The sequence below is a fragment of the Microplitis mediator genome, chromosome 7 (assembly GCF_029852145.1).
Source record: "Microplitis mediator isolate UGA2020A chromosome 7, iyMicMedi2.1, whole genome shotgun sequence".
In the NCBI taxonomy this organism is placed as follows: domain Eukaryota; kingdom Metazoa; phylum Arthropoda; class Insecta; order Hymenoptera; family Braconidae; genus Microplitis; species Microplitis mediator.
The window spans coordinates 8126862-8152304 of NC_079975.1; the positions used below are offsets into that span (position 1 = coordinate 8126862).

The window sequence follows — 25443 nt, forward strand, 5'->3', positions numbered from 1 at the left end:
ATGGCAACATTAGGGCTTGAATATAAGTGTTTTAAGATCTGCAAACCAGAAAAAAATGCCAACAATAATATTTCGTTAAAATTACGACATTATCGTTAATTGAGATAAAAAAAATTTTATCACCTATAAAATAAGCAATGTCACTTTTATCAAACTGAACAAATTGCACACTATAAAATATTTTTAGAGTAAACGCGGTTTAAATCCGGAGCGGATGATTGTGTATTTAATTAATCCCTTAGTGTAGAATTCGCTCTCCCTATTTATTCCGTATTCGGAGTAAGTTTTTCTAAAATCCCGGAACTCCGAGTGACGGACATATAACATTTATATAAATTTTCTCATACTAACATACACTGTAGAAAATCGGAAGTGAATTCGGAGTGATAATGATTTTATTTCAATCCAAATACACTCGGTCACTAGGTTCTGGAGTTTTGAAGTTAAATCACTCCGCATACGGAGTAAATATAGAATTTTTGTTTAGCGGAGTGATTTCGGAGTGATCTGGATTTCATTTCAATCCGTATTTACTTCGATTCAGAGTTTGAATTGAAATAAATTTCTCTTCGGAGTGAATTATACTCCGAGGAGATTAAATAAGCAGTCACCTGCTCCAAATTCACTCCGAATTTAATCCGCGAATTTATAACATTTAAAAAAAGGAAAAGAGTGAAGTCCTAGTTCTGCATATTTAAGAAATTTTTTATAATTATCAGCAATAATAACGGATTGTATAATAATATTTATATAATATTTTATTACAGGAGAACCAGAAATCATGTATAATTAATAAAATTACCACTCGGGATGGCCACCTACAGCTCTGTGTACTTGGGCATCTGGGGAGTTATTATATTTGTTCTCATAAAAGGTGAGTCCAAAGTTTAAAAAATATTATTTTCATGATACCAGCATCGAAATTTCAAGTTTGTGTCTCGACAGCTAGTCGAAAATAGCTAATTTCAGTCGAATGCCGCGAACAAATATTAGCAATCGCGCAAATTGTGAATGCATTCAGTCAGCGGGCAAAAAAAAACTTGTTTCGTCCCTCGGGAACAAACAAATAATGTTTCTGCCCGGTGACTGAAGGCTTTCGCAATTTAAACTCCGATACTTGTCATTTGTTCAATAGTAATTTCAGACCATTAATTTTATTTATGTACCTGATACTTCCGATTTTGTAATTAAGTTTTATTTAAATTAGTGTCAATTATAACTAGTATTTATAGCTTCTGCTTAACCCTCCGTCTGTTGCGCGGTCTCGCCACCTTTCGTTCGTCGCGCTGTCATGTATTTGATAATTCGATGTTGCCAAGTATCAAAACTATGATTTTTAAAAAAAAAGGCCATTCGGCAGCCGAAATGGAAGGTAGATTTATAAAAAGGCACATACAGACATATCTTGTGATACATGTTAGTGTATATAGACATGATATGATATTAGGCTCGTTTTCTTAGAGTGAGGGTAAAAAAAGACAACGACTATTTTCGATAGAGAACTTCAGATAGTTGATTCGACAAAACATTTTATAGGTAACCTAACAAATAACTTTCACGGAAAAAACTATAGAAAATTTTACTAGTATGAGATCATAATTGTAATTGCTATTACGATGGCAAGATCAGATATAATTTTAAAACTACAGGTACGATTGAAACATCATAAATATTAAAAGAAATACTTTTAAAATATAAAATAGCTGTGAAATTTGCAGTTTATTTTGTTCAGAATAAAGTACAACTGACAAAATTGTATTATAATGGAAAATACATAAGTTATGTGGAATGAAAACCTTATTTTCAACTTTTATTGATTTCATGAAAATTTCAAGGCTATCAAATTATTGAAAGAAATACTCGAAACATAAAGGTTAAGGTCATAAATTAAAGCTTATTAGTCAAGCTTTAGAATACTTTTTACAGAAATTATCTATGAGTTTCAGCTTTAAAGTTATATAAACTTTAAAAGTGAATAAAAACTAATTTTTTCGAAAAATCGTGAAAATTTTAAACAGCCATAACTTCAAAACTATTTGAACGATTCAGCCCATCTTTGAACTTGATCAAGATAATCGCCTATAGAATAAGTGTGAAAAATTTCATTAAGATCCGATAAGAACTGTAGGTGCTATCGTAATGACAAGACCAGTGATAATCATAGGGAGTAGAGGTACATTTGATCCATCATAAGTAATAAAAGAAATACTTTTAAAATATAAAATAGCAGTGAAATTTACAGGTTATTTTGTGCACAATAAAATACAACTGACGAAACCGGATTATAATGGGAAATTCATAAGTTATATGGAATGAAACCCATATTTTCAACATTTTTTGATTCCATTAAAATTTTCAAGGCCATCAAATTATAGGATGAAATGGTCGAAATATGAAGTCTAAGGTCATAAATTAAAGCTTATTAGACAAGCTTTCAGATACTTTTTACGGAAATTGTCTATGAGTATTAGTTTTAAAATTATATGAACTTGAATGTGGAAAAAAATTGATTTTTTCAAAAAATCATGGAAATTTCAAAAAGCCATAACTTCTAAACTAATCAACCGATTTTGCCCATCTTCGAACTTAACCGTGATAATCGCCCATAGAATAAGTGTGCAAAATTTCATTAAGATCTGATAAGAATTGTAGGCGTAATCGTGTCCTCAAAACTGCGTTATATCCCATATATATATATATATATATATATACATACATATATAAATTTTTTAACGGATGGTATTTTCGAACCCTACTCAACTAATTATGATAGGTTGTGACAAAATTCCTTGAAAAATCGAGCATGAGGACAAATACAATAGTTAGATTTTAGAAAAATCTACCTAATAAAACCACACGTTTATACGATCAGACAATTGTTATCTTTTTTAAAATTGTTGTACTAAAATAAAAATTTCGTGTTAAATAAAAATACTAAAGGAAGAAATTAACTGGAAATGAGTCGCTGGTGGTAATTGGCAACACTGCGCAAAAAATCCGAACAAATTCAACGCCAAGTTTACGCGCGTCAGCAGCAAATCGCCGCGTTTCTCAGGTTTTTCAACAAAAAAAAATTATTTTTTAACATTCAAAATTTCGGGAGTAATTACCATTAATTTATTCGATACTGAATTGCGGCGCTGCGCTCATCGCGCGACGGACGAAGGTTTAATTATAAATTGCAAATGACAATTTACGCTTACGCTAATAGTTAATCACACCATTGGTCTTAAATTAACTTGTTTCTGACTGGCTGCTGACACTGAAACTTTAAGTTCCAATGCAGGTATTCATGAAAAATGTAGTATGTAACTCAGGATGAACACGATTTCAGATCGCGGGTGATGTCAGCCAACTTCGCCCTGGTTTGAAATCGTTTTATGTCATCCCTTGTCACACATTATACTAGAGTTCTTTGTTAGTTGTCATTTATCGTCATTTTTTTTTAAATTCGCATAATATATAACGTATGAGGTCATTGATTAATAATAAAGCGATAAATTCTATAATTATTAAATTTCCTTCCATAATAATAATTTTTTGGAGTTACGTTAAGAACTCAGTAATATCGTTTAAGGTACTTGAGTGCTATCAGTGACGTACGTTGATTAGTTAAAGTAAATAATTCAATTTCATTCAATAGCTTAGAAAATTATTCATACGACTAAAGTATTTGGAGATTAGAAAAAAAAAGACTGCTAGGTAGCGCTACAATAAATTTTTTTTATATTTTCATTGAAATAAATATCGTATTTAAAGTTTGCTGTTAAATATTCAATATTCTCGTCTGTATGCATATTCATTAATGAAACATTGTCAAAAAAAAACAATTAATTTTGGGTGTTAATTTAAATATAGAGAATAAAATGAAAAAAAAATTTATTTGATGCAGTTGAGATTATGGAATTAATTTCCATATTATCTAGATAAATTTATTTTCATTATGGCAACAGTTTCTATATAATATTAGCATTACATTACACGAAAAGAAGTTTATGGTAACAATCACAATATGTTATGGGAATGGTTCCCATAACGTATGATAACGGGTTTTTTTTAAATATTCCCATATAACAATCTTTTTCAATTCTGGAGAAAGTCTGTTATCAAGATCGATAGGTGCTAGTGTCTTTTTCTACCTATGTCTTGCTGCAGATACTTGTAACCAGATTTAGATTTCAAACCTTACACAAGAAATTCGTGCCAGATTATAACTCAATTCGGGAGGAAGACTGTAGCTGAAAATAGTTGCGCATGGCTTGCTCAAGACCTGCTCAAGACTCAACTTCAATTTTAAGCCTTGAGCAGATCTTGAGCAAGTCATGCGTAAGTACCTACTGTAAGTTACACGGAAAAAAATGTTTTGTGACCACAAGATAAGATAGCTTACGGTAACAAAATTCTGCCATAATATACATTAAAAAAAAAAAATTGTTATCTTAACAAAAGTCAAGATTACGCAGTTAATTGTTAAGATAGCGAATCTATCTTGGTCAACGCAACGAAGTAACATTTTTTATGGTAAGTGAAGTGAAGTTGCCGTTATAACAAATGACATGCGTTGAGCTAAATATTGAATTAGGTTTTATAAAGATTTCTTGATTCGAGAAAATTTTACTTCACCTAAGATATTATCACTTCCCGATATATTCTCTTGAGTCAAGAAAATCCTTCAAGGCGCCCGCCTTTAACTATACTTAGATATATTGGTATACTTTTCAAAATAAATAGCGTTTAATATTTTAGTCATAATTTACAAACACAATTTATGTCCAAAATCCAAAACTCGTGATAAATTCTTAATGATATTGTTTATCTAATTAAAGCACAAAATTATATGCGTACACGGAAAAAAGAGTTTCGTTCTCATAACAAAAGACGGGATAACGAAAAATTTTGTTATACTGACAAACATGATTAGCTTACGGTAACAAATCAATTTGCTGTAATAACAAATGAAATTGTGTCGTAATTAAGAAGCCTATTTGTTATGAGTACAAATGATACCAATATCATCGTATTTCAAAGCAAGCATTTGTTACTCTAAGTAATCTTAGCTTGTGGGGACAAAAATTTTGTCAGTGCTACAAATTCATTTTGTTATTTTAACAAATCACTTTTTTTACTGCAACACAACAGTTTTGCTACAGTTACAAACCATTGCTAGGCGCCACAAACGATTTGCTAGCGTTACAAAAACGTTGTAGTCATAACGAATGCTTCGTTATCCGTATATTAAGGCAGAAATTTGTTACTGTAAGTTATCTTATCTTGCGGTTACAAAAAATTTTTTTCCGTGTATTTAAAAAATTTTTCCTCAACACATATTATTTGTTACAACAGCAACTTCATTTTACTTACCACAACAAATGTCACTTCGTTGCATCAAACAAGAAAGTTTTGCTATCATAACAAATAGCTGCGTAATCTTGATTTTTGTTATTATAGCAAATTTTTTTTTTTTTCAGTGTACGGATAACGAAGCATTCGTTGGGATTACAATGTTTTTGTAATGCTAGCAAATTCTTCGTCGGGCCAAGCAATGGCTTATAACTGTAACAAAACTGTTATGTTCCAATTTCCAATAAAAAAAACTGATTTGTTAAAGTAACAGAATAAATTTGTACACGGAAAAAAAAGCAGTTGAAAAATTACAGTTACTACAGTAAAAATAGGCCTTCCGGGCAAAAATCTTTAAACATTAAAGTTTAAACTGTAATTTTAGAAATTTGTTATAGTAATAAAATTAATACAATTTTAAGCAGAAAATTTTACAGTTTAAATCGACAATATCGAGTTTGAAACTGTAATATTTGTTATTTCTGGATAAAAAATGTAATTTTTACAGTTTCAGACTCGGAGCGCTTTACTACGATACGAAACTGTAATTTTTCAACTGCTCTTTTTTCCGTGTAGCATTAACAAAAATTTTTGTAATCATAAGCTAAGATTACTTACGGTAGCAAATGCTGGCTTTAAAATACGACGATGTTATTATAATAAACATCATGTATTCTCATCACAAATCGACTTCTTAATTACGACACAAATTCATTTGTTACTATAACAAATTGATTTGTTACCGTAAGCTAATCATGTTTGTCATTATAACAAAATCTTTCGTTTTCCCATCTTTTTTTAGGGACGAAATCCGTTTTTCCGTGCAAGTTACACGGAAAAACATGTTTTGTAATCATACGATAAGATAACTTATGGTAACAAATTTTTGCCTTAATATACGGATAACGGAACATTCGTTATTATTTCAATGTTTTTGTAACGCTAGCAATTTGTTTGTTGTGCTTAGCAATAGTTTCTAACTGCAACTAAACTGTTGTTTTACAGTAACAAAAGTGATTTGTTAAAATAACAAAGTGAATTTATAGTACTGACAAAATTTTTGTACTCATAAGCTAAGATTACTTAGGGTACCAAAAATACCTGCTTTAACCCTAGTAGAAATAATCTAGACTTTATTCGATTTTAAACCAGTAACTGGCCAGAGATCCCGGCTAAAAACTACAAATCCTGCCACCTACAATTAAGGCGTACAAATTGGTCACACTAATATGTTTTTTGTACTAGTGTGTATGTGTGTGTTAGTTTTGTCCTGTTTAACCTATATTAAAAATTGCTATTTTTTTATTTTAATTATTTATGCTATATATAAAAATATTATTTTAATTATAGTTAATTTTTAAGTATGATTTATTAATTACATTTATATTTGAAATATAATGATGTTACCGACTTTATAGTTTAATATTCATAAATTAAAGTTTGATTATTGAAATCAATGAAAGACTAAATAAATAAATTTTATAGTAATTTTGTTTGTCAATCATTATTTTAATTTCAAGTTATTATTTATTTATTTCAATTAATAAATTTTTAATGTCTGTCAATGCGGATCAATATTTAATTATTTATTGATCTATATATCCATGCTTCAGGTTAGATTTATCTATCTATTGCATATAAATTTTTGGAGTTATTCGGAGAAAGATACATTAATTTGAATTAATTTTTAATTTGTCTGGGTATTTTTTAAAAAATCTTTTTATTTTTCCGAGGAACTGATAATTTTAATAACCTCAAAACCTAAAATTTTAAAGTGACAGTTTTTTGAAAGCCGCCATATTTCTCTTGGATCTCTAGTAAAACTGGCCAGTTACTCGACAAAAACTAGAGATTCCACTGGCCAGTTTCTGGTTTAAGTCTAGTAAAACTGGCCAGTTACTAGACAAAAACTTAATTTCATTTCTACTAGGGAAAATACGATGATTTTGTTATAATGAATATCATGTGTTCTCATAACGAATCGACTTCGTAATTACGAAACAATTTCATTTGCTATTATCACAAATTGATTTGTTACCGTAAGCTAATCATGTTTGTCACAATAACAAAATTTTTCATTATCCCGTCTTTTGTTATGACGACGAAACGCTTTTTTTCGTGTATACTGGTGCAAGAAATGCGTCAGACACTTTTTCATTGCACCGTGTTCAAGATATCTTCAATATTCTTGCGTACGATACCATGAGCAAGACATACACAAATCTTTACATAGTTTTCTTGATACACGATCTTGCGAAAAACACATACGTAGAAAAAGACACTAGCAGCTAGGGGTCTTGCTCAAGATATTTACTCCAGAATCTTGTTCAAACACGTGTTACTAGCGCCGATTATATGAACGGCACCCATACAAATGTTCGTAACCATTTTCATCTAAATAGTTTCCATTCCTATACAATATGGAAATAGTTCCTATGTCATTATGGTAATTGTTCCTATACTACAGACAATGCTTTTTTACTACAATTGCGAATATGTTTCCTTGATATTATTTAAGTAAACTCATATTTAAATTAAGAAATTTTACTTGGAAATATATACTTTTTTCTCTCAGTGGATTATTCAGATAAAAATTTTAATACACGCAAAGTTTAATTGATCGGAAGTAAAAAATTTAATTATTTAGTGTAGCAGCTAACTAAAAGTTTTTTATTTTCTCTTTGTGTATAATAGCAGACCCATAAACTAATTTGATTTTTAGGTATATTTTTTTAATCCCGTAATCGCATTAGGTAGAAAAAAAATGATAATAATCAGTATTAAAGAAACTTTTATACAAATTATAAAAACAATCTGAAATTTTCATCAAGTTTAATTTAAAAAATGTTTTTTCATCTCGAAATAAAATAAAATATTTACAAATCATACATGTGATAATAACAATAATAATAATAGTAAGGAGAAAGGATTACGGTCTCAAAAAAAAAAAATGAAATCTTGGATCGGCTTATTCAGTTGAAAAAAAAAAACTGCATGTTCTTTCCTCTTTTTCTGAATTTAAATATTTTATGCATAAATCGATGAATTCGAATGTTTTTTCTAAGTCATTTAATATCTCTGACTTACACAGAATATTCTCTGGTGTCTGATCGATTGATATTCAAAACCTGAGCAAAAATGTTGCAGGTGGTGCCAATAACATGTTTTAAAGCTGGATTTACTATATTAGCATTGAAAAAAAAATCAATCTCGTAAATAAGTATATATATATTTTCAATAAAGTGAAATCGTAGAAAACATTTCTCATATAATGAAATCAAATAAATTACTTCAATTTAATGTACCATAAGGAATTTTATATTAGTTTCTATGACTTCACTGTTCATCCAGATCTTCAATATTTTAAGTACTCGCTATGACAAAGTTGAAATTATAATACACTTTAGCAATTTACTTGATACACTTATACGTTGTAACATTTAAGCTTTAAGTACATTATTAAGTAAAAGCTCCTGTAATTGAACTATAAGAAGTATGCTCGACATTATTATCTATATAATTAATATGGATAATAAATCATTTTTTTTAAATTCATTTTTTACTCGATGGTTTTCACGAAATAAAGCCGATTTTTCCTGTATTCACATGGAAAAAATTTAAATGTTGAAATAGGAATTTTCACTATATGCCAACATAGAAATAATTCCTATGCTAACATAAGAGAAATTTCTATAATACCATAGAAATTATTACTATGCTTACAGAGGGATGGTTCCTGTATTACTACAAGAATTATCCCTTGTAAACCGAGTATTAATCCCCGTATGGAAAGGAATTGTGGTTTTCCCAATCATAATATTGTAGTAAAACATTGTACACTGTAAACAACTTTGAGTCTGCGGAAAGATGTGGGTGTTTGGTGTGAAAATTGTCAACACCGCTGGTGTAAAAGTTACACGAATCACCGTGTTAAATTTTCGGCAGTGTGAATTAGAACGACTACACCACCAACGGTGTAAATGTTACTTGGATAGACACACAATGAAAAACAAAGTAAGAAGAATAAGTTTTCATTCGAGCGGATAAGAATAAAAAATGCTTTTATACACGGAAATAATTTTTATACGAATATTGCCATGTCATTTATTCTAAAAATTATTCTAAATCGAGTAATCTTAGGCCATTACGACTTTTATCTTTTGAATTACTAAGTTTTACTCTTTCAGTGAGTAAAAATCAATCAGATTAATTTTTACTCACAATTATACGTATAAACATTACCCCTAATAGCGGCTGTCTAAATAAATTCTCTCTGATTCAATGTTTACTCGTAGGTTCCCTAACAGACCCAAATTACGGTGGGTTTACCGTAATTTTTGGTAATCCACCGAAAAATACGGTAATCCGCCGTAAATTACGGTAGATTTACCCTATTCTGCGGTAAAATTACGGTAAAAATGCCGTAGTTTATGGTAAACACACCGTAATTTAGTCATTGACCGTAAATCTACCGTAGCTTACCGTAAATTACAGTAATATGCCCGAATTTGCGGTAATTTTCCGTATTCTACGGTAGATTTGCGGTAAAAATACCGTAAATTTACAGTAAATCAGGTCTGCTAGGGTTATGATAAAAAGTTTTTGACTGCGCAGACCTGCGCACATAAGACATGAGTATTGGTACGGTGGGGATGACAGGATTTGTTAACATTACGGAATGGTCCTGGACAGGAGTGTTAACATTACGGAGATTTTACTGTAGAACCCGAGTGGTTACTGTTCTGCACCAGACTCAGTACAGTGCTAGAAAAAAATAAAAAAAAATTGAGTTAGCACCGGACTGAGTGATGTGCGCACACGAGTCAGTCAGGTTCTGAATAGTAACCAGTCTGGTGCTGCACCACAATCCAAGCACAGTAACCAGTCTGGTGCTGCACATGAATGACTCCTGTGCAGCACACGAATGAATAACGTCTTAAGAATTCTTAGCCGAAGATTTTCGAGCACACTACTGACTAATGTGTATCACACGAATAGTTATGGTTCTGCACCGTAACCATTCGGATGCTGCACGCGAGTCAGTATGGTCCGAGACCATAAGGTTTTTTCCTTTGATAATAGAAACAGATGTTTAGAAAGTGTAGGAAAAATTTTATATCTAAAGTTAGTCATCTTAATTTTGATTTAATATTTATGTTGTTAACAGTTGTCTAATATGTATGACATGCTGTGTTGACTTAGTGAGGTTAAGTATTTAACATTTCGCGTAGACAAAATCATTTCACTTCATAAACTCACAAAAAGTAGAATCGAACGTATTTTAATTTATGATCTTTTCAATAGTTTAAACCATCTTTTATTATTTTGTTTTATTTATTTTTGATATTTGTTAATAATCTTATGAACAATATAACTCTAATCCCAATTTTTTTTGGTGGTAATTACATTGGCTGCAAATTATTTTACGTATTACAGAGAACGGAAAAAGTAAATTTATTCCGAAGCGTTAGATGTAAATGTAATAGTTAAAAAGAAATATTGTATGGTTTTTTGTTCGCTTGTAACTATTTTAATCAAATCACAGTTTAGTTTATTTAGTCTCCTATATTTACTTTATATGTCAATCTATTTCTACCCTTTCAGTTTTTTATTTATATATGCAGAACACTACTCATTCGTGTGCGCATACGAGCTATTCATGTGCGGCACCAGACTGGTTACTGTGCTCGGATTATGGGCAGCACCACACTGGCTACTGCTCAGAACCTGACTGAGTCGTGTGCGAACATCACTCAGTCCGGTGCTAACTCAATTTTCTTTCATTTTTTTTTTAGAACCGTACTGAGTCGGGTGCAGAACAGTAACCACTCGGGTTCTAATCTTTCCGTGTACTGATGTTAATATTTCAACGAAAAATTTTAAAAGTTGAAATAAAAAATACTAATTTTTGGAATGGCCCAGAATTGGTCAAAATTGCAGAGTAATTCTCATCAAAAAATTATTTCCGTGTAGAAATCTCTATTCTAAGATTTAATTTTTAATTAATGCCATACACTGTAAAAATAAAATAAAATCCGTATTTACTCCTGATTTTTTACAGTGTAATAATATTAAACTTACACTTTTTACAGTGCAGTAGCGGGTACTCTAATATGTAGCAAAGGACACTAGATAAATATTGGTGACAATTACATACTGTAGTAAGCATTGATGACTGTAGTGTGGTTAGGTTATTCCAATTTGAAGTCGGCATTCACTGTAAAAAATATTCAGTGTGAAAATGGTGTACGATGACTTTACACAATCTGCTTGGTGTGAATTAACAGTGTGAAATATCAAGCAGTGTACTTTTCATGTACAATATGAATGTTTTCTTTTACACCGTTCAGTTTATTACCTCAAATAATGTCTGATACTATAATCTGCAATTAAAAATTAATAAATAATATATAGGTTGCAGCACTAGTATACTAGTTATTCAAGGTTAAAGTTGAGTCAAAACGACTTTAATAACCTGAATAACTTTCGAATGAGTGAATTTAGCAAAAAATGTTAAGAGACCTATTTTGTAGAGCATTAAATTTCTTTCAAGAATATGTATCTTGACTAAAAAAAATTTTAATATTTCTAGTAGTTACATAAATCCAAAATAGAAACAAAGAATTTAAAAAACAAATCAATGTTTAAGGCACGGTTACAAGGAAACGGCTCGTTTTACGTCAATTTACTAAGAGAGATTTTTTGTAGGGGATTCAATTTCCTTTAAGAATATACATTGCTCAAATTTTTCAGATAGATGATTTACAAGTTTTGGGCAAAAAATGAAATTTCTGTCAAAAAATTAAAAGTCGTAACGATACACCTCTTAATATCAATATTAAGGACTCAAACTTGCACAATAAGTTTTTTTGGTCATCAGGAACAATATTTTCACAGTATCGAAAAAAAAAAAATAATCAATTTTTTTGGCCCAGTCTAATATATATATATATAAACAAAACTTTTTAAGATGTACAATGAATAATTAACGAAAATGTCAAATCCAAAATTAGAATCCGGTCAGTAATTGGGGCTGTTACCTTTATATTTAAACATGACTTATCACATTATATAAACATCAGAGCTAAATTTAAAATATACTATTAAATTAGTATTAATATACTAATTGCTCATCAATGTTAATTATAAAATTAACGACTTACTATATTCTATCTATATATTTTTAACGAATTCAAGAAATCTATTTAGATGAATATTTTTATTCATTGAAATATTCAAATAAAAATTATATTTAAATTTTAAAATAAAAAGTATTGAATTAAATCAGGAAAAGTTGCGCGCAGTTGCTCATAATTCATGAAGCTTTTTATAAAATAAAATTCATTAACTTTTCTGTCATATTTAATTGAATATTCTAATAAATATATATATTTATTTTTAATCTGTAATTAATTAATCAATTGAAATTCTACATAAATCGTTACACTGCTACTATGCATTGATATTGAGTAAATTGAATAAAAAATTGCCAGGGATAAAGCAGCCTCATAAATCAAAAGCATCAATAGCATGAATAAGTATGTATCGAAATTAATTAAAAAACTAATTGGAAGTTGAAAGTTTTCTCTTATTATAAATTTTTTTTCATGTCAAACTCTTCCGTGATATTCATTTTTAATTGACAAAAAAAAACTAATTATTATAAAAATCAGTTTATTTATAATAAATATAATTTTAATAAATTAAAATTTCTTATTACAGAATCAAGACCAGTTAGTTGGGAAGAATGGTGGACGTATGACGGAATATCCGGTAAATTTAATAATTGATTCTCAATAATAAAAATATAGGGTAGAAGTACCATTTGTGGTCACTGCTACATTTTTAGATATTTAATACTTTATTTTAATTAATGAAGAAGTACACTATAAAAAGAAATATTTGTCCCAAATAAATCACTTTATTTGTAGCTTTTTTAAAAATATTTCTTAATGACAAATAAATATATTTGCTACAACAAAATATGACAGTTGATTCAAATAATTTTATAATTTGACGGAAATATATAATTTATTTGTGGTAAGTAATTGATATATTTGTGGTAAAGATATTAAATTTGTGACAAATAACCTAAAATTTGGCAATAATATACATATATTTAAAGCACTTATTTATTTGTAGCAATTGGATCATTTCTTTACCACAAATGAATCGCTTATTTCACGCAATTAAACTACTTAAATATATTATATCTTTCTCACTATTAAATATTTATTTGGCCATATCCAAATATACGATATCTTTGGCTCAAATAAATCTTTTTTTCAGTATATCAAATAAAATTTCCATTCCAATAGTGTGATAAAAGTATCGTTGTACACGAAGAAATTATTGGCGTTTGAAATTCTATGGTGTCATAGTAATGCCGGACCATGTTGGCCACCTGTCGGAAATTGAAATAAACACGTGCGGAAATTATTATGACCATAGAAAAATTTACAATGGTGACGGCAATTTGTGATATAATCGTTGTCGAGTCTACTGTGGCCATAGTAATTTTTGCATGTGTTCATTCCAATTTCCGACAGGTGGCCAACATGGTTCGGCGTTACCATGATACCATAGCATTTCAAATACCAATAATTTCTCCATGTACAAATTTTAGAAATTAATTATGTCATTGCGGCTTCTACAAATTAATTTAAAAAAATTTTTCAAATGTCCAAAACTAGCCCTAAAGTGGCCAAAAACGGTACCTCTACCCTAACTGATATAAATTGATTGATTTAAAATAAATAGAATTTTAAAAAAACATTAATCTGTGAAATGATAATTGCACAACTCAATTGCGAAGCAATAAGATGTGCTCTCATTCACACATATATGTAGTTTGCGACCAACTTGACGACAAGTTGTTGACAACTCTAGCTTTTGCAACTTTTGGCCAGGTTACTACCAACTTTCTGAGAAAGTTGACGCCAGAAGAGAGCCGCAATTCGAAGGCAGGTTTCTGAGAAAATTGAAGGCAAGTTTCTGTCATCTTATGAATTGCCAACTTTTGGCCACCAACTTTCTCAGAAAGCGACCGTCAACTTGTGGGATTTCCAACTTTTGTCACCAACTTTCTCAGAAAGTGTCTATCAACTTTGGAAATACCAACTTTTGCGGCCAACTTGGCGTCTAGTTGCGGTTGTTAGTTTGACGCCAGTTTCTCGCCAACTTGGCTATCAGGGTATACATTCAAATGTGCTCAACTAACAAAATTCATACCATTTGAACGATAATTTACTAATAAATAAAACAAACACAATTTTAAGTCACTTTTTTTAAGAATAATGAATGAAAAAAAAAAAAAAAGTAAAGAAAATCCTGTGATGTCCGTCAGTGTGTACGAATGTTGGTAAACACGATAACTTGAAAAATACATAACCGATTGATCTATTTTATTTTTTGTTACACTTGAATTCTCAAATAGAAAAACCCTTTTAAAAATCACTATCTAAATCTTTTTGGTTTAATTATAATTAATAAAAACTTCAAGCTGGCAATTTATGAAAAAATTTATCTGCTATTTGCTTTTTTATTATTATTATTTTTGCACATCATTATCTCTACCCTCTTTTGATTACACTAAAATGGGTTAAATTGTATACTAACCCAAAGACAATTTACCAAAGAATAATTTCCACCCAATATTAAGTCGATTAATTATTCCGTTAATTAAATATAAATTATTTCAATCCCAAAGACACGAGTTGTCAATTGTCGGGAATGAAACTTAGTAAACACGATAACTCCCGTCGGGCACAATTAATCGTACTAACTTTTTTTTTTATTTTTGTATTTTTTTATCACAAGAACCCTATGGAAAATCACTATCTTAATCCTATTAGATTATTTGTAATTAATTAAAAACGTAAAATTGATTATTCATGAAAAATTTAGCTGCCATTTTTATTTTTACTATTATTATTTTTTTCGTTTTTACTCTCTACCAACTACTGGCGGCAGCACTAGCGTAACAGTAGGATTGAAAAAAGAGTGACATCTAATACAAAAAGGCGGGATATTTAAAAAAAAATTAAACTGCAAATAAGAAAATCAAATTAATAATTTAAAAGTGTAATGAAAATTCACAATAATAAAGAATAAATTAATGATATAAAGTAAACATGAAATAAAAGTAATGATTAAAAATAAAATGAGCAATTGAGGTGTGCACTTTTGGATTCTCCAGCATTTTTTTAAATACTTTCTTGCATATATGAGCCTATTGCATATATATTTATGAGGTCCTATTGATCCCTTTTGATTTTCCAATTTTTTTTTTTTTAGGACCCGCATTCTGGGGTTTAATTAATCCAGAATGGTCACTTTGTAATAAAGGACGTAGACAATCTCCAGTAGATCTCGAACCAAAGAGACTACTTTTTGATCGTAATCTTCAGCCACTTCATTTAGACAAACACGCTATACGTGGAATACTCTCAAATACTGGACACGGAGTAGTTTTCTCTGTAGACAATGGTACACAACATCCCGTTAATATATCAGGCGGACCACTAAGTTATCGCTATCAGTTTCATGAAATTCACTTGCATTACGGTATGAGTGATCAACATGGAAGCGAGCATACCGTAGATGGTTATGCATTCCCCGCTGAGGTATATTTCAATTTAAATGAATATCTCTCTCAAACATTTATTACTTTTTTTCACTCCGTTTAATAACTCATAATTATTCAACAGATTCAAATATTCGGATTCAACTCCCAGCTTTATAATAATTTTTCCGATGCTCTCCATAGACCTCAAGGAATTGTAGCAGTTTCTTTATTACTTCAAGTATGTATTCTCTTTATTAATTAATCGTTAACTTATTTTAATAACTTTTTTTTTTTATTATTTATTTCAGTTGGGGGATCTCTCAAATCCTGAATTGAGACAATTTACAGATAAATTAAACGAAATAAAGTATGGAGGTGAGTTTAATAATGAAAGTTATTTGAAGCAAGTGAAGTAAAAAAAAAATTAATTAATTACCAGATATTTTAAATCAATTCTTTAAAATATAATTCATAATGATATATATCTATATATACATTGAAAAAAAAAAATATTCAATTAAAATTATGGTTTGTCAATTAACTATTATTTTTAACATCAATGTTATTTCAAATTAATTAACTTCCGGACAAAAAAGTTGTTGAAATGTAATAAAATATATAGCGAATAATTCGAATGTTTCGTTAATTTTAAAATTATTCGAAACTTTATAGGGGAGGAGGGGGCAAAGTGGGCCCCTCAAAATTTTCTATACGTCAATAAATTCGAACGGATGATAAGCTTATCGAAATTTCTTATGTAATGAGAGCTAAAATAGACCACCAAAACTGTTTATTAAGTTTAAATTATTAAGAATCTTAAAGATAATAAAATTAAGTTTCAAAGTTATATCGCAGCAGACTATTAAAATTATTTTTTATATTATTAAAATACAATTGTTTTATAGTGATTTGCAATTATCACACGTGTAAAGAATAAAAAATATTAAATCCGAAATTTTTTGGAGGGCCCACTCTGCCCCTGATTTTCGATTTTTCAATTTTAATGGGCGCAGCATAATGAAGTGAAAATAAGTATCAAGGGTCTAAATGAATGATATAATAATTATTTTCCTTAAGAGGCCCACTTTGCCCCCCTCTCTCCTAATTAATTTATGAAGCTCCGAATAATTCGAAAATTTACGAATAATTACAAAATATTCTTTCGAATGACTTTAAATTGTAACATTTTTTCCAATATAATTCAAATTTATGTCAGAGGTAAATAGAGCTCAGATACGAATCTACAAAATATTTACTTTTGGTTACTTTAAAAAACTACACTGTAAAAAATTAGGAGTGAATCCGGAGTAAATACGGATTTTACTTCCATTCGAATTCACTCCGTCTCTCAGAGTTCCGGAGATTAAAAAAAAAATCAATCTGCACACGGAGTAAATAGGGAATTTTTCATGGGCGGAGTGATTTCGGAGTGACGCGGATTTTATTTAAATCCGCATTCACTCCGGTCCGGAGTTTTAATACTTAAATAAATTTATATTATGTTTTTAATTTATAAAATGTTTTACTAACTCACTAAATTTCAATTTCATATATATAATGCATAGTGAGAATATTGAATTATTGAACAGCTAGAGTGACATAGTTTTTATGGGAATATTTTATATTTCGCTACAATATGAAATGTTATCTCGTGATATGATTGATGTAAATCATATGAAAGTTTGTGACTCAGTGGAGTTGTACGTACTTCTACTCAGAACAGTAACCAGTCGGGTTCCAATCTTTCCGTGTACTTCTGAAAGTTTTATTATCAGTTGCTCATAATTTTTAAAAATCATTTCGCGTGAATATATAGAAAGGGATCTCGTAAATGTGAATTTCACTTCGAAGGGGAGTAAATAAATAAAAAGTCATCCACTCCGCGTTCACTGCGCAAATTTTTTACAGTGTAATTTCTCCATTAAGTAAAAATTGGAAATTTGAAAGCTGATCAAATTTTTCTCGATTCGAAACGAGTAATTCAAAAAATTACGAATAATTGGCAAAAGTTTCGAATTATTTAAAAAGGTCGAATAATTCAATTCAAATATACCTATTCAATTCTATTCGATTCGCACACCCCTAATCAATATATATATACATGGTATGAATGAATAGGTATACATTACCGAACAAAGTTTAAAATTACGTTATCGATCAATACAAAAATTACATAGGAGAGGTCACGGAAATTACTCGCTTCGCTGTACGAGATCTTTTACCGGACACGAATCACTACATGACGTACGAAGGCTCCATCACTATGCCAGCCTGTCATGAGACCACAACATGGATTATTCTCAATAAACCAATATATATTACTAAGCAGCAGGTGAGAATTATAATTAGTTTGTATATTATCATTATTTATTCTGTGGTTTGAATGAAAGAAGAAACTTTAAATATTTATAAAAAAATTTCAGTATAAAACCAATAAATAGGCGTAACATTTTTCCGATTTTTTATAAGCTTTTGCTGGATAATACAAAGTAGTAAATTTCCATTTGTAATTAAAAATTAAAGCATACATATTATAAAACGTAGATTATAAATTGATGTTTTGAACTATTTTGTGATGTAAATTCAATAGAGGAAATAAAGTGGAGTATGGATACGGATTATATTTAATTAAATAGAATATACTGGGCATTATGGAGTACATCGAAAATTAGATTAAAAAAATATAAATATTTTTCATCAAGTTTTTATTGATTCCATCCGAGTTATAGAGGTCAAAGCGATACAAAATATCCGAGGCAGAACGAGCACTTGATAAATTTAGTGAAAATTTATAACATTTTTTTTTATGATCCTGAAGTTGAGCAGACAATTAAAAAATTTTGGATTTTTTTTAACAAATTAATTACAAAAAAAAACTAAAAATATGCACGAATAGAAAATTAAAAAAACTATAGGTGCAATTTTTCAAAATGTTTTTTTTTTTATAATTTATCGTTTTGAAAAAAAATTCGAAAATTATTAGACGTCGGCTAACTTCCCTATTATTTTTTTTTAATTTGGCGCAGAACAAAAATTCTAAAAAAATTTTTTTTTTTTTTTTTTGAGTCCTGTTGTGCCTGAGAAAAAAATTTGTTTTTTTCTAAATTATTAAAACATTATCGATTTATTAAAAATATATTGAAACAAATTATGCACAGTAATTATGAACAAGTAATTAATTTAAACAAATCTGTCATCATTTTACAACAGTTTTGACAAAAATTATTCTTTTCTAGAGCGCAATGAAATATTGTTGATTGTTTTATTATTTTTTTTTTTTTGTTCTTAAAAATTCTTCCGGGGTACAATAGGATAAAAAAAAAGTATTTAAAAATTTTGTTTCAACTGTTTTTATGCTTATTTATAATTTTTGATTTAATTTTTAATTCAACCCGAAAAAAAAATATGCGCTGCCACAGGACAAAATCCTGTTGTAGCAACAGGATTTTCATGTCACAGCAACAAGACACATCCTGTGAGAGCAACGGGATAAAATCCTGTAGCAGCGACAGGATTTTTCGTGGAATCAATAAAATAAGGAACAAGTTTCATGTACTATTTTTTTTTTGTCAGTATAGTAAAATTTCAAAATTTAAAAAAAAAATTAAGTTCGGAAAAAAATTCCACTTTTAAAATTAAAATTTTTTTTTTAAATTTAAATTTTTTTCGTAATTTGAACTTTTTTTTCACTGAATTTTTTTTTCAAACTTTGAAATTTTACTATACTGACAAAAAAAAAAATAGTACATGAAACTTGTTCCTTATTTTATTGATTCCACGAAAAATCCTGTTGCTCCCACAGGACTGCGTCCTGTTGCAGCACCTTTTTTTTCCGTGAAAAAAATTAATTTTAATAAAACAGCTGTTTTTTATTAAAACATATTATATATGTAGAATCTATAGAAAATTTATTAAAATAAAATTATTCCATTGAATTTCTTCGATGACCCATTTCACTTCAGATACTCCGTTGTATTAAATTAAATATCAATAATTGTTAAATAAAAATACTTTCAATTACTATTTCATATTCTTATTTACGTGAAATTTATCAACTTATAAAATCGTATTTTATGAATGACACAAAAATAGAAGTTGAACGGAAATAAGTAATTATTGTTGTTTATTAATAATTGTGTTACATTTATAAATATAAATATTCCACACTTCAAATACAGAGCGGGGTAGTACTCTACTGTCGTCAAACTTAGAAGCCGGGTTTTTTTTTTAATTTTACTTACCCCAATACTATTATACTGTCATAAGATATAAATAATCAATTCTTTTACCAAAATAAATTTTTTTTCCCTTCAAATAAACATTCTTTTTTATATGGATAGAAATAACTTGTCATCAAATTAATTGTCTATGTAATTAAAATTTATTTCAGCTCATCGCTTTAAGAGCTCTGATGCAAGGTGACAAGCGACATTCTAAAGCGCCATTGGGAAATAATTTTAGACCACCACAATTACTTCATCATCGTCCTGTACGAACGAATATTGATTTTAGCGTACAAGTAATACTTAAATTTTTTTTACATTAGTAGAAATCGGTTTAAAAAATAATGTTATATTTATTTTTCATATATTTATTGTTTTCAGGGAGTGAAAAATTGTCCGACAATGTATCGAGATATATATTATAAAGGTAATATAGTATTTGAATCAATAAATTTTCACCATAACTAATAATAAAAGTTCTAATTCTTGTCCTGTTAAGAGGAGAGTTGTTCTTTCCTTTTATGAGAAAACATGATAAAAATTAGCGCATGCGCCATTCTTCCCGCAAACAGAGACTAAAATTAAAACATTCAGCTCCTTTTTCATCTGGTGGAAAATAGTATACATACCACGGAGGTAGGACATCCCAATCCACGTATTTGCCACCTCATCTTCGGCTTGGGGAGGCAACTACACACGTGGGTTGGAATGCCCCACTTTCCTCCCTTGGTGTGTAATATACTATTATACTTGCACTGAAAGTTTGAATTTCTGCCCTATTTAGCGGAAAGAAAGTCTTACTTTTCTCTTATGAGAGAGCAAATGATAAAAATTAGCGCATGCGCCATTTTTTTCCCATACAACAGCAAGAATTTTAGGCGAAGATCTGGGAAAAAATAGTATACACATTATGGAGGAAGGTAAGACGTCCCAATCCACGTATTTGCCACCTCGTCTTCGGTTCGGGTAGGCAATTACACACGAGGGTTGGAATATCCTACTTTTCTTCCTTGTTGTGTAATATACTATTTCATAAACCTGCATTGAAACTGCAAGTTTTAATGTCTGTTTTGCCAGTCAAAACAAGCCAATTTCAAAGCAATGCTATTTAGCGGGTAGAAATTAATGAGTATCTTCCCTAGGGAAGAAGCTCATTAGTTTCTGTCCGCTAAATTAGTTTCCGACTTACATTTAGTTCTGTCAGAATCCCATTTATTTATCGTATGTCTCTAAAAATTTATGTTATTCTAATAACCAACCAAACCGACATTTGTGTTTGGAAAATTAAAAACATAATATGAGTTCCCATAAAAAAATTACCAAATCAATACAACCCGCATAAAAAACTTTATATGTGAAAACATATATGATAGAATATATGAATATTATAATGTGATATATGGTACAGTATATAAAATAATATTTATATTTTCGCCGTTTTAATATATGATAATATATTAAAAACAAATATATTGCTAAAATATATTACCAATATATTTATCAATATATGACTTCATTATGTATGTTTTACATATATATTTTGATAAAACTTTTTTATATTGATGTATTATATTGAAAATAGTATATTAATTAATATATAATATTTTTTATATTGTTTATATATATTTTCCAGTATATTGCAAAATATATGGTTTCCAGTATATTGTAAAATATATGGCACTTTTTTGACTTTTCTTAGGTTATTGCGTTAGTTATTCAGTAAATGTAAGGACAATGAAAAGAAGGAAAAAAAAAATAATAAATTTGACTTTTTTTGTGGAATTGTGTAGAAATTGAAGAAGTATATTAAAAAAATAAAATTTTCAATATATTGCGAAAAATATAAGTTGTAATATATTGGAAAAATATAATTCCAATATACCGCGAACCATATATTTAAACATATAAATTCTATCATATATAATCAATTATATATACACTATCCATATATGACAAGAATCTATTGAGCATTATATGAGATAATATATATAGAAAAATACAAAACATTATATACAAGTAAATATATTATTATAAATATATAATCCAATATATGTAAAAAACATATATTTTTCAATATAGATATTTTTGCCGCTATATATTTATCACATATTCACCATATATTTTTTTTTATATACTCTTAACAATATATAGCTTTTCCATGCGGGAAAGCTGTGGTTTTTTCTGTTAAATTACTCAAATTTTCATAATTAAAATGCAGTATTATTTTTTTGCCGCACTATTAGTAAAAAATTGGCCTCTTTCGACCGATTCCAGGCATTAAAACTCCCATTGTCCTGCAAAGAATATGAAAAATATAGTGCGTGGCACAAAATGCACAACAATTTCATACTTCGGGTGATGCCAGCCAACTTTACCCTGGTCTAAAATTGTTTTGTTTTATCCCTTGTCGCACATTATACTAATAAATGATCCACTTTAATTACTAACATCATATCTTAATTATATTACAACATTTTAATTAATTGAGTACTTTAATTATTTAAATTTCAGCAAATAGTTGGGAACAATCCGACTAAATGGGATTGAATTAAATGGATTGCTGCTGTACATGCTTTTTCAAGAGTTATAAACTTTATTGTAAAAAAAAATTTAACATATCAACTCGCGTAAAGTCACGTGGCACAAATTACGTGCATATAATATATGATTAAGTCAACAAGAACATATGGGAAAAAAGATGATATAAATTAAATAATCATTGCGCCAATAAGACATCAAAAAATGCTTTGTTGTAAAACTTATTAGACCTGATTTGCCTATTATGTTTTGAGTGAACAAAAAAAAAAAATTAATTAAATTAAATTAAATAAACACAATACAATAATCTATATAGTTGATTAGAACAGTAAAAGTAACGTAAAAACGTATAAAATTATATATGTATATGTATGCGTACGTATATATAAATTTATTAAGAAATTCATATATTTATATATATGTACATATATAATATCTGAAAACGATGAAAGCTATAATTATTGTGGCCTGCGTGAATGTTATGTAACTATATGCAAAAAAAAACAGAATCATACACAAAACAGATCTATATATAAATATATACATATCACACATGCATACATTTCGACACTCATACAAATATTATTTATATGCGCGTATCTATGTGTATGAATGATTATTGATTGCAGATTTATACTATATTCTTGTAATAAAAATGTGAAAAAAAACTATAAAAAAAAACAATGTTATTATACTGTCATCTTCCGATAAATAATAATCTAATCAATTTATTAAGAAAAAAAATATAAACAACCTTAAAAATCGTGTATAATTTTTTAGACAATGCTGTATATAGATTTTTTATTTTATTTATTAATAGTAGCTTATACATCACGTGGAATCGGAATTATACTCGAGTACTGCCAACACACGAGGGTATAATACTGGATGCCACTAGATGTATACAATAATTTACGTAATGAATGCACGAAGAAAAACGCCGTTGAGTGTCCAAAGTCAGCGACATGCAGTCGGAGTTATAAAAATAATTTACTTTACAATGATAAAAATGATTCTCTGCAGTAATCATGATTAAGAAAAATGATTTAGTCTGTGCTAAGTGTATATCTATATATTCGTCAATTCTAATTATTTTGAATCATTTCAAATAATTTTTCTTAATTCGGGTTCCCGGGTCAGAAATAAAACTTGATTTAAGCTTGGTTTACCAAGTCGAAATTTGGAGCTGTTTTTTTATAAGACAAACTCGACTTTTTTTTACGGAGGTATGAAGTACATTGAGTTTTCGCCTTGGTTTAGACTTAACTAGCTTACTTAGTCACGATTTAAGACGAATAAATAGAAATCGAGTCGAAATTGACTTGGTTTAGACTTATTCGACTTAAATTATAAGGCGAAAAAGTCAAAACTAAGGTGAAATAATTTTTATATATTAAGGTGGAAGTAAGGCGAATAAATAACTTTTTTCGACTTGGTTCAGCAAGTCAAAAGTTAGGTGAATGACTATCGTGCTCGAAGTATTTACGAATAAGTTCAAACTACGATCAAAAAATACAAATAAGTAGAAACTAAAATGAGAAAGGTTCAAAAAGTTGAAAAAAATTTAATTGAAGTCCAAAAAGTCGAAATCTTATCGACACGGAAAAAAAAAATAGGCGCTGCAACAGAACAAAATCCTATTGTGGCAACAGGATTTTCCTGTTACTACAACATGAAAATCCTGTCGCTGCAACAGGATTTTGTTCTGTTGCAGCGCCTATTTTTTTTTTCCATGGAAAAATCGACGGCAAATCGATAACTTCAAAAGAAAATAAGGTGAAGCGGGCCTGAATCAAGTTTTATTTTTGACCCGGGTTTATACTTTCTCTAGCGGATCCGAATTGCGGTAAACTACCATATTTTACTGCAAATTTACAATATTTTACGGTAATTTGCGGCAAATTACTGTAAAACGTGATGGAAATACGATAGTTTACGGTAGAATACGGTGAATAACTGCAATTTACTGCACTTTGTGGCATTTTTACCGCAACACAGCCAAATACTTCACTTTACGGTAAAATGCCGTAATTTTGCAGTAAATCTGCATGTTTACAGTGAAATACTGTAATGTTACCACAAATCTACAGTTAATCGCCGTAACTTGCCGTAAAATACCGTAATTTTTCCGAATACCGTAAATTCTTCGGCATGAGTTATATGAATGATTTTATTTTTAATTAAAAATAATATCATCTAATATGTAAATAATCTTTTCGCTTAATTTATTTCTTTTCATTAGAGCTTTCAGTCAAATTAACATTTTTATTAAAACAAAATAAATGATAATTTATTTTTATCTGTACTTTATGTAGAAAAACATACGTATAAAGTGCAATGTTTTATTTTTCATTTCATTGGTATTCAATATTTATTTTACAAATACGGTATTAATGATTTTTTTAATTTATATAAAGTAATAATAATACATAAATTAAATGTATATTTAATGAGTGTATTCATGAATTAAAGCTTCATTGAGAGTTTCAATTGTTGATACATTGGGTTCATGAAAACATACAACTGTGATAATTTTAAATTCAAATTTTAAGTATTTATGTTAAATCGACCGACTCACCATCTCTTGTTTTTAATAAAGAGATAACAGTCAACGCCCACAAAATACCCACAACTTTTCTTTTTTTACTACAAATACTTAAATTAAGCAATGAGACATAAACGGATTCTGCACCAAAGTCATAAATATTTTTCAAACAAATGAATACGATTTCTTCAAATAGTTAAAAATATCAAAATTTTCATTTTTTTTTTTTT

The 25443-nt window shown here is 28.9% G+C and overlaps 1 protein-coding gene across 6 annotated transcripts in view; it reads left to right on the forward strand.

The window, feature by feature from the left end:
* The window catches only part of LOC130670745 (carbonic anhydrase-related protein 10), a 76117-nt gene extending 52672 nt beyond the window's left edge, over positions 1-23445 (forward strand). For all 6 annotated transcript variants that reach the window (XM_057474223.1, XM_057474219.1, XM_057474221.1 and 3 more), the window contains exons 2-10: positions 768-874; positions 13063-13113; positions 15637-15965; positions 16050-16145; positions 16216-16282; positions 18085-18239; positions 20298-20426; positions 20512-20557; positions 22642-23445. In XM_057474223.1, the coding sequence (XP_057330206.1) occupies positions 811-874; positions 13063-13113; positions 15637-15965; positions 16050-16145; positions 16216-16282; positions 18085-18239; positions 20298-20426; positions 20512-20557; positions 22642-22667 (963 nt within the window). In that variant the 5' untranslated portion in view covers positions 768-810 and the 3' untranslated portion in view covers positions 22668-23445. The remainder of the gene's footprint in view (positions 1-767; positions 875-13062; positions 13114-15636; positions 15966-16049; positions 16146-16215; positions 16283-18084; positions 18240-20297; positions 20427-20511; positions 20558-22641) is intronic.
* Positions 23446-25443: the final 1998 nt, after the last annotated feature.